Genomic DNA, 15,679 nt, shown 5'->3' on the forward strand with positions numbered 1-15,679 from the left:
TGGTGTAGTTATAGTTTCTTTGTGTGTGCTGGTGGCCCGAAGCAGAGTAGGAGGGAGAAGGGTTCCTTAGTCTCCCTCTAGTGTAGCTAACTTCAGGATGCTACCCCACGAAGAACCCACTATATGTAGACTAAGGAGGAGGCCCTCAGCGACACTGAATACTCGGTAAAGAGTCCATTCCCAGACAGGTCACACAAAGATTGTTACACACACCCTAGGAGAGGGTGATGTTACATAAGAACATTTGAAATTGAACACAAAGTTATCAAAATGTTTACACATAATACATAAACATGACTATAATGAAAAAATAATATATAACAATGGTGTGACATGAATATGATATCAGCTACCAATGCACATTTAACATAATCATTATAAATAGGGGAGAACAATAAGACTAAACCTGGTTTCTGGTTGACAAATATGCATCCATTATTTTAAAAGTGACAATGGCTAGGTGTTGCAACTGAAGATCCACATACAATAAATAAAATAATACTCAGCATACATGGGGTTTGTTGACCCCCTCCCCCCATTCAGGAAGGCTTGATCCCCCTGATGGTCTTGGTTTTGGAAATTATTAAAAAATGTGAAAACATGTAAAATCATGTAGTTTTTAGTTATTTTTGTCTCTACATTATGTGGCACAAACATACTTCTGGTGAAACACATAAACAACTTCTTGCTTTTTACTTAGTTTTAATGTCAGGATGGTAAAGGTGTTTGACACCATTCAGATTGCATACAGTTTCTTGTGTTCCCAAAAACTCACTCCACAAAGACCTGCCAGCTTCCCCAGCGTTGGTCACACTGAACAGTGAAACTGACAGTTTTTTATACCTGACACTCCTCCCACAGCCCTACCTTGATGGACAGGTGACACACCCACCATCCCTTTAAAAGGGAACTCCTACCAGCTGCTCTGACTTCAGACACAGCCTGTTGGTCTGCTGTGGGAAAACTATGCAAGTTTAATTAAACTTTAAACTATTATTTGTCACACATATGTCTAAAAATTTGTACACTGCTGCACAAATGTGTGATGAAACAAGTGTGATAACACTGTAACCATCCTTTTCCTCATTTCTCACATAATGTGGATTATAGCAAGTACTTTTTATAGCTCTTGCTTTTGTTCCCCAGCTCAACAGACGACAACTGCAGTGTCTAATTACATGTGGATATGGGGACATTGTAGCTCATTGTAAATATGTATATTGTATATTGGTGATGTTGCAGTGAGGTTGTTATTCATTGTCCTTAAAGTGAAGCCAAGTGGTAATGGGTAGGGATCAGGTTGCAAGATACTAGAGGGAGAAAACTAATTAGTGTCCATTGTTCTCACTAGACTAGTCCAGACAGGCCATCTAGCAGGGGAAGGTTCTGTAGAAGGAGAAGCACAGCTCATCTTCACTCCCCTCTCCAACCCCCCCTAGTCCAGCACTGATCAATGTTTAACAAGGAGAGACCCAGGGGTTTGCCCAGAGAGGGGAAAGCTCTATGGAAATTAGACCATAGATATAAGGAGCCACTCCAGGGGGGAGGGAATGTTCATTCTGTGTTTTGATTGCTGAAAGGTGCAAGATCTGGTTTTGGAGTTGTTGTTCTCTACCAGATTCTACATATGCAGCTGAGAAATATCCATGGGTCATCAAGTCTGGACAGCCAGGTGACTGTAACACCTTAAACTAGTGGGGTAAGGGACAGATGATGTGGTAAATCTGCCTGGCATTTATTTACTGTGTGTATATAATAAGTGATTGTTTTTATTACAATAAATGTATTGCTTTACTTTCTAATTGCATTTGCCTGAGTGACTATACAAATCCTAGAAGGTACTGGGTAGACTTCCCTGGCATAGGAAGGCACCCATGTGTGGCCAGTCAGCTTGAAGTGGGTAGCATTGGGTCAGATAAACCTGGTATCCTCACAAAATGTTTTACTCTGCTTGCAAGCTTTCTCTGCATATGGCCAGCTAAATGCCTCCCTTTGTTACAATTATTTATATCATTAACATTCATTTACTATTGTCTAATCACCTCTTCACAACTGTCAAATGTTTCACCAATATTGGCCAAAGGCTGCAGGGAGCTGGCTCTAATATTAGTTGCAGAGCAGTGGCACATTTAAATTGCAGTTTAAGAAAATATACAATCCCTGTTAAACATAGTGGCACAGCAGTGGACATAAAGTGTGAAATTTCACCTTGTTAAAACCTCTTGCTTCAGTTGGTGACATGTCAGGTCATTTTTTTTAATCTAATGCAATGATCTACTTGTGGCCGTTGAATGCCGAAAATGTCCAGAAATATTACGGGCCACAGACAGCATCTCCTGCACAGAGCTTTATTTCTTTAAGAGATTGTGAACAACTAAGTTTTGTGTTCAAAGTATGGTATGGTGTTGAAATTCACCCAGTCATAATGCACGCACTATGTTCCCTTCATTATCAGCAATGAGGAATCCTGGGGAGAGTCTTAGCGGGGTGAGCCATTTTGCTATAACATTCCTGATTTTTTAAAACAGATTGACACCAGTATGCTCCTCAGTGTAGCCAGCGAGCAGAGTAGCTTGCCTGTGTTTGAATTTGAGTAGCATTCCCCACCCAGTAAAACTATTTCTTGATTGAGCTCTTGACTGTGTTCTTGACTGTGAAGGCAATTGTGTGAGGGGTAGTATCACATCTGTATTAGTAATAGGGATGTTCACTGACCCCCGTGTTTTGGTTTTGATGTTGGCAAAACCGCCCTCACGTGTTTTGATTTTGGATCTGTTTTTTTTTTCTTAAAAAAAACTGCTAAAAAATGCTAAAATCACATAATTTGGCTAGTTTTATTGTTCCTACATTATTATTAACCTCAATAACATTAATTTCCAGTCATTTCCAGTCAATTTTTTCAAGTGACAAGAGCACTGCTATACCTCATGTTTCTGTATGTGCAATGGCTTTGAGCAATGGCACTGGAGACTGAAGAGTGACAAGAACACTGCTACCCCTGTTTCTGTGTGAGCAATGATGCTGGATCTCCTGTGGAGGGAGGTACATATAGAATCCAAAACCAGCGAGATCCGACGATGACAACAATGACATTTTGCCTCGATTCAGATCCGAGGAAGCTAGCTCGGCTTTGTACTCGGATTGGCGATGTTTGGGGGGTTTGTTTTCGGAAAACCGGGACTGTGTTTGAAAGCACAACCCAAATAAAACAAAGCATTTCTTCAACAAAACAATTTTATTAATTTGAATGATATTGTGGAGCAGTGTTTGCATTGCAAGGTACCAGTCCGTACTTTCCCTATCTCATTAGGCATTCATGTAGTGGTGGCAGCTACAAATAGCTTCCACTACAAGTAGCTTTAGTCCTGTTGCTAATCATTGATCAGTCTATAGATCAGGAGCATTCCAGTACTAGCTCTGTAAGAAGTAATACTTTTTCAACCTCTCTGAGTAATAAAGGTCATGTGGGAATAAAGTGTAAGAAATCATGCTCCAAATCCAAACAACGTTTGTCAATCTCAAAGAAAACATCAGCTTTTGTCATAAATATTAAGGGAAAGGTTACTGATGAATGTGGTGATTTGTTTGAAAAAATGAAAATAGCTTTCATTCCATATATCACACGCAGTGGCAAGAAAAGATGCAAACCATGCCCAGCCTTTGCTAGCAGTGGTCCTGCTAATGCTCTTAAACATACTAGAATGCCCATTGCAAAAGCAAGTGCCCAACATGGTAATGTATCCTCTGTAACTTCACCTGCACCACCTTCTCACTCTGAATGTAGGTATATCACCTCCAAAACAACCACATCAGTGCATGAAAAGAACACTGAGGCTGAAGATCAAATTGGGCACTGAGCATAAGCTAAAGGTGTCCATGAGTAATATATAAGAGTCTGAGATTTCAGATTCTGGCACTGTAATTATAGAGCAGCCTCCTTCCAAAATTTCCCAGCCATTTGGTGAGTGTTTGATACATATGTTTGACAGTTACATGATTGACATTTATATTGTCAACCCCATAATATAGACAGGGTTTGAAAGTCGACAACAATGACATTAACAGTATTATTAGGTCGACAATTGAAATGTACACAGTATTAAGTCGACAATAATATCTCTCACCATAACTCTAACCCTCACTAGCCTTAACCATATATTACTGTATAAATTCAAATTGTTGACCTAATAATAATGTCTACATTTCAATTGTCGACCTAATACTGTCGACCAAATAATATTGTTGATATATGAATTGTCAACCTAATGCTGTCAACTTTCTGACTGTCGACCAAATGAATGTCTATCCATTGACTGCAATCCTTTGGAAATGTGAGAATGAGTTATAATGACAATGATTTAGACATAGAAATTGAGGATGCTGCTTTCGAACTTGCTCCTGTGCAACAGGATGAGGTGGATAATTGTCGATTAGAAAATGTTGCAATGTGCTGTACTTGAACAAATTAATGATGAGAATGATGACTGTGTCCAAGTAAGTCAACGACCAGTATTACCACCTGATGCCCATAAGTGTCTCGACACGCCTCGGCAAAAGACCAAAAAATCCACCTCTTGCTTGTGGAAATATTTTTATCCCAACCCAGACAACATTTGTCATGGCATCTGTAGCCTTTGTGATGCCACAATAAGTACAGATAGGCACCTCCTACCTTCATCATCATCATCATCATTATTATTTATACAACGCCAGCAAATTCCTTAGCACTTTACATTTGGGAACAAACACAGTAATAAAACAATACTGCGTAATACAGACAGACAGAGAGGTTACGTTATTTGTAGCAAGTTCATTCAAGTAGTTTATCAAAAGGTGGAATATCATGTATAATAACAAGCAGTCCAGCAATCAGCTAGCAGAAGAATGGATATGCACCTTATGCAAACTACATCATCAACATCTTCATCATCAACCTTAATATTATTAATACGTACTCTGGCATCCAATTTTCAATTGGATATTGTTAAACAACAATTATCTGTGAAGCAAGCGTTTGCAAGAGGAACCAAGTACGACAGCCAGCATCCTGTTGCACAGCGGATCACTAAAGCCATGACAGCTATGTTAGAATTGGATGTGCATCCAATTTACACCATCAAAGGATCAGGTTTTAGCGGATTCCTTGAGATTATGTGTCAACACTATCAAATTCCATTTCAATTCCATTTCTCCCAAGCAGCAATTCCTCAGCTGTATTGGGAGGTTAAACAAAAAATCACTCAGTCCCCAGAAAATGCCATTGTACTGACTATCCACATAACTACGGATATGTGGACAAGCGGTATTGGTCAAACAAAAGCCAACATGACCATGACAGCCCACTGGGTAGGTGTATAGCCTTCAGCAGCTGCAGCAGCACCTGTGCCACCATCATCATCATCCTCCTCCTCCTCATCCCTTCAGCATAGTAGTGCTATCACACAATGATAGGTCATTCACGGCACCCTGTCTTTTGGCCCCTTACTCATACAAAGGTGATACCGCCCCTCACACAATTGCCGTCACAGTCAAACACTTGGATTTCAAAAGCAATAAATATATTTAATATTTTTTTGTGGGGTAAGCTGCTCACAGTTAAACAGCACTCTGCTTTTTCTCCACTAAATAGATCAGATGTCACTGGTACTGACTCTTGCACAACTGCCTTCAGATTGAAACACTTGGATTTTAAAGGAAAGAATATTATTGTCCACTCCTCATTAGTTTACAAATATACTATTAGAATGTACTAATAGAATAACTGTAAATATACTGTTAAGATTTGTTCAGTAAATCACAGCTATTTCAATATACATTGCAAGCCATTTTATGAGCACAGATTTGCAGCAAAAGTCCTACCCACATGCTATCAATTCTAAAATGTCAGCTGAGAACAGGGGGGAGGGCTACATGTAGAAGGATTCTGAGAAATCTGACAGAATCAAATTTTTAGGTATCAAGTTGAACTGAATCGTGACTCTGTTTCTTGCACTAAATTCGGATCTCTAAACGAGGCAAAATGTGAGACAAAAACCGTTGTTGGCAGACTGCTGCTTACACAACAGACACATCTCCAGGTGCCTGTCACAGACGAGAGATTTTTTTGTACCAATTCTATTCTAATATTTCTAATAGAAAATTCTGTTATTCTATTATAGATCATTAATTTGCTGTCATTTGAATCATATCTCTGTAGGTCCATCAGAAGTTATATTTGTGCAGTAAACATGGTATAATAGTAAACATGGTATAATATTATAATAGAATATAAATGAGAGATTTATATTTGAGTTATTTTTCAACCTTGACTTGCCTTCACATGTTGGCCTCTCCCAAAATGGAGGGGTTTGCCGTTGCAGCATGCCCTTGCTCCGCTTGCCATGACTCCTAGCAACACCACTGTGTAGAAGGCATGTAATGAGCATTTTGCGATGTAAGAGAAGCCTTAAATGTTAAATGAGTCCTATGTAGACTCAGGAGCATGTACGACTAATAACGTTTAGAAAGGCAGACAGAGGGATAGAAGGGTTGGGCAGCCATAGCCCAAGTACAGTAAGGGTATGTCTGACATGGACACAGACGCATATTACCTGCGCTTGCTAGAAGGCTACTGCAAAATAAGTATTGATGATTATGATGATATAAAACTAGTGCATATGTGCTTGAAGCTGACCTGGACACATCTGCAGATGCATCTGGATTGACATATTACGCAATTTATGCCTGCGAGTTTTACATAAATTGCATCCAACTACATCAAGCCTTGACTGTCAATTAAATCCATTGATTTTCAATGTTGTGCTTATGTGTTATCACTGTCATGAATGAAATTTGGGACAAAAAGCTCCTTTGTCTTTGTAAACTTACTCATGTGTAACATTATATGAGATGAGAGACACACTTGTTTTCCATCTACAGTATGTGACAACTGAAACCTGCAGTGCATAAACCTTCATTCCCTTTATGCATCTAAGTCATACTCCAGTAACATTTTCATAAAGTTATGAGGAACTCCTGGCAGAGTCTCTGAAAACAGATTGATGTTGAAATGTAGAATGACGTTGAAATGTAGAGAAGTTGACAGTGTTGTCTAGTGCATTGTCCTCCTGTGATGGGAAAAGAAAAGGAAACATCAGAGTATAATTCTATATTATGGTATAGATTAACAGCCTAGAAAATATTTACAATGCAACCTTCTTCAGAGGCCTATTATTAGATTATATACTAAATGGTTTCTCAACTATGGTACTTAGATACCTGTTGGTGCTCTTTGCGGACCAGAGTTGAGGAACTTATATGCACAATACTTGTTGATTATTATTATCATTATTAGTTAAATATTTTTTTCCTGTCAGATAATCTGTATCACCTGCTTTCGCATATCCCTGACAACTTTATAAAATATTTTTTTAGCAAGTTATTTATAACTGACCTCATCCTGCAGATCTCTTAGAAAAGTGTATTTCTCCATACTTGTATTACTCATCGACATATCCTATATGTCTTTCAGCCAAGCCACAACAAGCGCCACAAAGCACAATAGACATACATAATTATATAGTGCAATTTAGCATCAAGGTGATTACTACTTGTTCATTCTGGTCATCTGTATACTAGTCCATAAACAGAAATGTCCTTCAATCACTTACAACCAGCAGTGAAAATGCCCAAAGCTGTTGACTTGCATTGTCACGACTGATAAATAAATACTAAGCAAAATTTCTATCCATGTATTAGTAGAGGAGAGATAGATGCAAGGAATCGGAATAACATGAAATCATGCATGCTCTGAACTCAGAACACAGCAAGTATAATAATATATTTTTGATATATAGCTCATATTAAATAATTGAAGGCATAGTTGCCTACTCTTATGTAATATCCGAGAAACTCACAAATTATAGGGAGACCTCCTGGACTCCTGAGAGAACAGGCAATTCTCCCAGAGAGCACTTAACTACCAGAAGGTGTGCGGGGGACATGCCCTCCTCAGCAAGCACTGATTGGCCAGGGGTATGATAATAGGGTGGCGTCGTGACACACTTGCTACTCTATGTTTTACTGAGGTGGGCAGAGCTTCACCCAATTGAAGATGTGATTTGTATCATTATGCACTATCCACTTCTTTTCCTATCTCGCCTCCAGATTTCCCAGACACAAGTTAGGAAAAGTGGACAAGTATGATTTAAAAATGGACAGTATGGAAAAAAAAGTGACAAATTAAATTCAGTCCAAATTAGCCAATAGTTCAATATTCCTATAGAGAAAAGACAGTAGCAAGGCATGAAGCATTGGTGCATTATTTTAAAACCATTTTCAGAGATATTTGAGCATTCTCTTGAAAGCACAGGCATTGCATTCCCATTCATGATATGTTTCTTGCGGTGTAATGCTAGAAAAGCTGAAAGAGCTATACCAGTCACAAAAATGAGCATATTGCTGCATACAGTTTATGCAGCAATACAGTTTATTTATTGTAGGAAAATAGTGTAAGCATATACAAGATAGTGGGCATATTTTACTTTTGCTTCATTGACAGAGTGCCTTACAAATTGTTTTTCTAAATTTGCCATCCTGGGACATAAGTCTGGAGCAATCGCAGAGTATTCACTATTGTTTAGTCTTTTATCAGGTTGAAAGATGGTAGAGATAGAACTGCTCCCTCATACCTCCATCTCTGGATGTGGACCAGGGCCCTGGAATAAAACCCACAACAGCTCACATTGGTGATCTTAGCCCATTTCATCATCCACTGGTTGGCTTGCAATTCCACGGTGGCTTAGTGGTTAGCACTTCTGCCTCACAGCACTGGGTCATGAGTTCAATTCCCGACCATGGCCTTATCTGTGTGGAGTTTGTATGTTCTCCCCGTGTTTGCGTGGGTTTCCTCCGGGTGCTCCGGTTTCCTCCCACACTCCAAAAACATACTGGTAGGTTAATTGGCTGTTATTAAATTGCCCTTAGTCTCTCTCGGTCTCTGTGTGTGTGTGTTAGGGGATTTAGATTGTAAGCTCCAATGGGGCAGGGACTGATGTGAATGAGTTCTCTGTACAGCGCTGCGGAATCAGTGGCGCTATATAAATAAATGATAATGTTGATATATCTATTGCCATCAGTACTGACCAAGTGCAGCTGGATAACGTACAAAATGTCTATTACTCAAGACTACAGTATTTGGATTTGATGTTGACCATGTTTAGACATATTTGGGAAATCAGAGCAGAACACTTATATTCTCAAGTACTTCAACTCTTCTGGCAATGGGCAGACTGCAAGTCCGGGCCTGACATGGACAAAACAAAACAAAATTTGTTGCTGGAGAATCTTTCCACTGTTTCCTTTGACTATTACTGATTGCTGTCTGTGGTTGACTACATGGGCTGACCTTTCAGAACAGTTTACATTTTAAAGTTCCTTAAAAGTTGATTGAATGAACTAGTTATGAACCTATAAGCCTGAAATTCATGGAGATCTTAAATATATTACCTTTTCTGTGGTAATTGATAAACGTGACAGATTTATTGAGCCTGTGGAAATAAATACAGCACAATATTAATAATAACATAGTTCCAATGCTATAATAAAACACAATATAATACAATAACTGAATTGTCATGCACAGGCACACAATATTAATACAACTGCTTTCGCACTGTTTGAGGTGTGTTAAATGTTGCTGCGCACATGTTTGTGCTGTAAGATAACATAATGTGCAGAAATGCAAATGTTTGCTTTAGATGATGGGTAAATAATATATTTCTTTCCTTTCTTTTGTTTAACAACTTCATTTGTGCAAAATCACAAGAAATAGATTTTGTTGAGCTCGCAGGATATTCCAACTTATTTTAACACTAAATCAAATGTGGTGCTAACTTATGATTGGTTGAAATGGGTAGCAACAACTTCTCTACCTAGTAAAAACACTTTCCTAAATGTGCCACACATTTGTCACATAATTACCTCTTCTAGACATTTCCAGATCTTGACTCGTGTCCTTATTGCTTCTGACTGGATTTACAGGGCTAAAACAGGAAACAAATAGAAATGATCTACTTATGACAGCAATGACCCACAGCAAGGTAGTCCTGAGGAGATCAGTAAAAGAATCAGTAGCTTTATAAATATACACACTTTGGTTTGCAATTACCCCCCTTTGCAAAATTTTAGAGGAAACCCCATTTTTTTGCCAGACCATGGCCCAATATCATCATGTCATGCCACGCCACACGCCACGCCACCCGATGACAGCAGCACCTTTGGTATTACTATAACCTTTTTGGAAGTACTAGCTGTAGCCCTGTACAGTTAACCATACAAACAGGAAAACAGAATTGCTCCCCAATTGTACAGTGACATTGCCACATTGTCATTGTTGGTGACATTGCACAGACCCTATTAACATTGTTTAAATCCATTTTTTCTTTGTAATAATGCCCAATTCCCCACTTGATCTTTTTGATGTGACAATAGTCTCCTCACCACCTTCAGTGAATGAGGTGGCGATGACTCTGCCTGTGCTCTGGTCTACCTACTACCTCCCTGTAGTTACTCTTCTGGGGAGCACGAAACCTCTTCTCTGAATTTACATAATAGATCTCACCAACTTAACAGTCACTCATTTATCATTGTTGTCAGCTGCTTAGTACCAAGAGAAAACCAACATGTTGAAGCAAACAGTAAGTATAATGGGAATTGTTATAGTTGATATCAGTAAGTTTGACTATCATGTTAAGCAGAAGAACTGGCACTCAGTGAGAAACTTACAGCCTAGGTCTGGTTTTGACCTTTCACCACTTCACTACAGGTTGAGCTCAAGCCTAGTCAAGTTTGGAATTAATCAAAAAGAACTGGAAACTGCAGGTTGTAAAAGATAATTATGAACACAGGCCGTAAAAGACATAGGCAATGATAGTAGTTGATGTAGAGGTGTAAGTTACACCAGGTGGCAAAAAATTGTAGCAGTGATATAGATAACAATTGTTAGAACCAGGAGTCATGAAAGATTACTCTGGTATGTATGTATGTATGTATGTATGTATGTATATATGTATTAGAGATGGGCGGGTCCGGTTCTCCGAGAACCGAACCCACCCGAACTTTGGGTATCCGAGTACCGAGCTGAGCAGCTCGGTACTCTCCCGCCCATTCCGAATCCAAATCGAGGCCGAACGTCATTGTGACGTCGTCGGATCTCGGGACTCGGTTCTCGCGATACTTCAACTTTATAAATACACGCCTCCACAGCAATCCATCGCCATTTGACAGAGGGAGAGAGCAGGGTGTAGTCATAGGCTAATTAGAGCAGGGACAGAGAATACCATATTGTTCTTGCAATTGCTCTAACCAAAATCGCTAGTGCAGAGAGGAGGATAGAGGTTTATTATATTTTCTTCATATTTGGCACTCCCCAGCGCTTTTGGGGTGTCCCCCATAATTGTGCATTAATATTTCTGGCTGTCAAAAGTCATATCTGTCAGCAGTATCTACTAAATAATTTGTAGCACACCTCAGTGTTTTTGGGGTGTCCTCCCTAATTGTGCATTAATATTTCTGGCTGTCAAAAGTCATATCTGTCAGCAGTATCTACTCAATAATTTTTAGCACTCCTCAGTGTTTTTGGGGTGTCCTCCCTAATTGTGCATTAATATTTCTGGCTGTCAAAAGTCATATCTGTCAGCAGTATCTACTCAATAATTTGTAGCACTCCTCAGTGTTTTTGGGGTGTCCTCCCTAATTGTGCATTAATATTTCTGGCTGTCAAAAGTCATATCTGTCAGCAGTATCTACTCAATAATTTTTAGCACTCCTCAGTGTTTTTGGGGTGTCCTCCCTAATTGTGCATTAATATTTCTGGCTGTCAAAAGTCATATCTGTCAGCAGTATCTACTCAATAATTTGTAGCACTCCTCAGTGTTTTTGGGGTGTCCTCCCTAATTGTGCATTAATATTTCTGGCTGTCAAAAGTCATATCTGTCAGCAGTATCTACTCAATAATTTTTAGCACTCCTCAGTGTTTTTGGGGTGTCCTCCCTAATTGTGCATTAATATTTCTGGCTGTCAAAAGTCATATCTGTCAGCAGTATCTACTCAATAATTTTTAGCACTCCTCAGTGTTTTTGGGGTGTCCTCCCTAATTGTGCATTAATATTTCTGGCTGTCAAAAGTCATATCTGTCAGCAGTATCTACTCAATAATTTGTAGCACTCCTCAGTGTTTTTGGGGTGTCCTCCCTAATTGTGCATTAATATTTCTGGCTGTCAAAAGTCATATCTGTCAGCAGTATCTACTCAATAATTTTTAGCACTCCTCAGTGTTTTTGGGGTGTCCTCCCTAATTGTGCATTAATATTTCTGGCTGTCAAAAGTCATATCTGTCAGCAGTATCTACTCAATAATTTGTAGCACTCCTCAGTGTTTTTGGGGTGTCCTCCCTAATTGTGCATTAATATTTCTGGCTGTCAAAAGTCATATCTGTCAGCAGTATCTACTCAATAATTTTTAGCACTCCTCAGTGTTTTTGGGGTGTCCTCCCTAATTGTGCATTAATATTTCTGGCTGTCAAAAGTCATATCTGTCAGCAGTATCTACTCAATAATTTGTAGCACTCCTCAGTGTTTTTGGGGTGTCCTCCCTAATTGTGCATTAATATTTCTGGCTGTCAAAAGTCATATCTGTCAGCAGTATCTACTCAATAATTTTTAGCACTCCTCAGTGTTTTTGGGGTGTCCTCCCTAATTGTGCATTAATATTTCTGGCTGTCAAAAGTCATATCTGTCAGCAGTATCTACTCAATAATTTTTAGCACTCCTCAGTGTTTTTGGGGTGTCCTCCCTAATTGTGCATTAATATTTCTGGCTGTCAAAAGTCATATCTGTCAGCAGTATCTACTCAATAATTTGTAGCACTCCTCAGTGTTTTTGGGGTGTCCTCCCTAATTGTGCATTAATATTTCTGGCTGTCAAAAGTCATATCTGTCAGCAGTATCTACTCAATAATTTTTAGCACTCCTCAGTGTTTTTGGGGTGTCCTCCCTAATTGTGCATTAATATTTCTGGCTGTCAAAAGTCATATCTGTCAGCAGTATCTACTCAATAATTTTTAGCACTCCTCAGTGTTTTTGGGGTGTCCTCCCTAATTGTGCATTAATATTTCTGGCTGTCAAAAGTCATATCTGTCAGCAGTATCTACTCAATAATTTTTAGCACTCCTCAGTGTTTTTGGGGTGTCCTCCCTAATTGTGCATTAATATTTCTGGCTGTCAAAAGTCATATCTGTCAGCAGTATCTACTCAATAATTTTTAGCACTCCTCAGTGTTTTTGGGGTGTCCTCCCTAATTGTGCATTAATATTTCTGGCTGTCAAAAGTCATATCTGTCAGCAGTATCTACTCAATAATTTGTAGCACTCCTCAGTGTTTTTGGGGTGTCCTCCCTAATTGTGCATTAATATTTCTGGCTGTCAAAAGTCATATCTGTCAGCAGTATCTACTCAATAATTTGTAGCACACCTCAGTGTTTTTGGGGTGTCCTCCCTAATTGTGCATTAATATTTCTGGCTGTCAAAAGTCATATCTGTCAGCAGTATCTACTCAATAATTTTTAGCACTCCTCAGTGTTTTTGGGGTGTCCTCCCTAATTGTGCATTAATATTTCTGGCTGTCAAAAGTCATAACTGTCAGCAGAATCTACTAAATAATTTTTAGCACTCCCCAGTGGTTTGCGCTCAGAATGGATTCAAAGCAGTCCACATATGATCTAAATGAGCAACCAGGTTCTGTCACCAGTCCTGATGTTAGTGTTCCCAGTACGTCATCTGGCCAAGGCGATGTCAAACAACAGAGTGTTTTCAAATTAGTGCAAAAAACAAAAACCCAAAAAAATTTTACTGTATTGAAGCGAAAAAGAAGTGTAACTGAGCAAAAGTTAAGTGACGATAAAAAAAAAATTGCAAGCATGCCATTCTACACACGCAGTGGCAAAGAGAGAATGAGGCCTTCACCTTTGGCTATTAGTGGCAGATCCCAAAAAGTTACCCAGCCTACAATTGGTGCACAACTACTGTTACGCGTCAAAGCCGAGCTGCAAGATAACAGTGAGGCATTACAGGAGAATATTTGCTCTGATTCACAAATGACAACAATCCCTGTGGAGAGTCCATCCAACAGTGGGATGTCTAATCGTGACCATTCTGTTAGTCTACCCATAAAGAAGGGCCCTTTCAGCAGTTCTGCTGATGTGTGCCTGAACAGCCCGAGTGTAGCCGGTGATACACCAAGTGAGGATGACACTTTGTCTTTAGAAGAGGATGTGGGGGAGATTTGGGTATCCGACGATGAGGATGCGGTTGATTGTGTAAGTCCTGCAGCAGTGTGGCACCAGTGGGAGCAGTTCTGGCATGTGAGGTTCTGGCACCAATATGCACTTTCCAAACACAAGCAGGGATGACGCAGGGGGCAGACCACAACAGTTTGACATCTGGGCTGGTTTGAAGGATTTGTCAAAAAAATGTGTGACCTTGACCATAATTCCAACCAATCCTACTATTAACATGCAAAGGATGGTGGAGGGCCTATCAGGGATTAAACTGTATTTTTCATAATTTTCACTAATAATGTTTGGGTGTAATATACACCCAAAGACGAGTGCTCAATTGCTAAGAGTCATTGATGGAGAGGAAGACAAGCAGGCTTGTCTGTAGAATTTGCAGGCAAATTGTGCTGCGTTATATAGGTAACACCCAAAGAGAAGAGCTCCATTGCTCCATTGCTAATTGTAATTGCTGAAATAGAAATAATAGGGCTGACAGTCTTGGTCTAAATCTGCAGTTACATTTTATTGTACCATAGCTCATTGCGAAACTGGAGAGGTGGCAGGGTTTAGTGATAATCTTCCTCCAACAATACTAATTCATCCCAATATCCCAATATCATAGAAGTCTGTGTAGTATGATGTAATTGCTGATAATGGCCTTCCAAAGGGAATGACTAGTTGATTTTAGGGCAGAGCTGTCACGGTTTTTGGGCAATTCTTTTACAGCACAGCAAATATCAAAATGTTTAGCGGACTCATCTGCATCACCACTGGGTGTCTTGGGAAAGCAATTTCTTTTATTACAAGCAGTTGCCAGAGAAACTGAAGGAGAAGACGTCCCAACAAGATGTTGATAAGTCTGGGATCCTTGCAAAGAAAATTAAGTATTTCATCTACAATTAAAATATAGTTAGCACATTTACTTTGTTTTATTGCACACTATAATTTTATGTAGCACCTTTTCAAAATCTATTATTAAGGCAATCACTTGACTCAAGCTAACTGTGTCTGCACTTTCTTCACAGGTAACTACTTCGCTGGACTAAAGTATATTCCCCTCAAATGCTAGTCTTCTTGCAGCTGCTGTATTCTCCTACATGCTGTTGCAGAAACCACAAATTGACCCTAAATGTTTATGGACACAAACAGCATCTCCTGCATGTCATTTTTCAAAAGTTCTGTAACACCAAGTTGATAGTGTGTGCAAAACAGGAAATGTGATGGAATTCAGCCCCGCTGTAATGCTGGACCAATATTGGGGTCGTAATCAGAAATGACATATCCTCAGGAGACTCCAAGCAGGATTAGCCATCTTTCAATGACATCCCTTAGTTTTTGGAACAGTTTGTCAGCTGTATGCCTCTTAGTGAA

The 15,679-nt window shown here is 39.3% G+C and overlaps 1 protein-coding gene across 1 annotated transcript in view; it reads right to left on the reverse strand.

Annotated features, from left to right (window-relative positions):
• Positions 1-682: 682 nt before the first annotated feature.
• Positions 683-15,679, reverse strand: part of LOC142158314 (immunoglobulin superfamily member 1-like) — an 88,715-nt gene continuing 73,718 nt past the window's right edge. The window contains exons 15-17 of the mRNA XM_075212185.1: positions 9,961-10,022; positions 9,487-9,527; positions 683-7,106 (exon numbers count right to left, since the gene is read on the reverse strand). Coding sequence (XP_075068286.1) covers positions 7,002-7,106; positions 9,487-9,527; positions 9,961-10,022 — 208 coding nt within the window. The 3' untranslated portion in view covers positions 683-7,001. The remainder of the gene's footprint in view (positions 7,107-9,486; positions 9,528-9,960; positions 10,023-15,679) is intronic.

Source organism: Mixophyes fleayi, chromosome 1, assembly GCF_038048845.1.
Source record: "Mixophyes fleayi isolate aMixFle1 chromosome 1, aMixFle1.hap1, whole genome shotgun sequence".
Lineage (NCBI taxonomy): Eukaryota > Metazoa > Chordata > Amphibia > Anura > Limnodynastidae > Mixophyes > Mixophyes fleayi.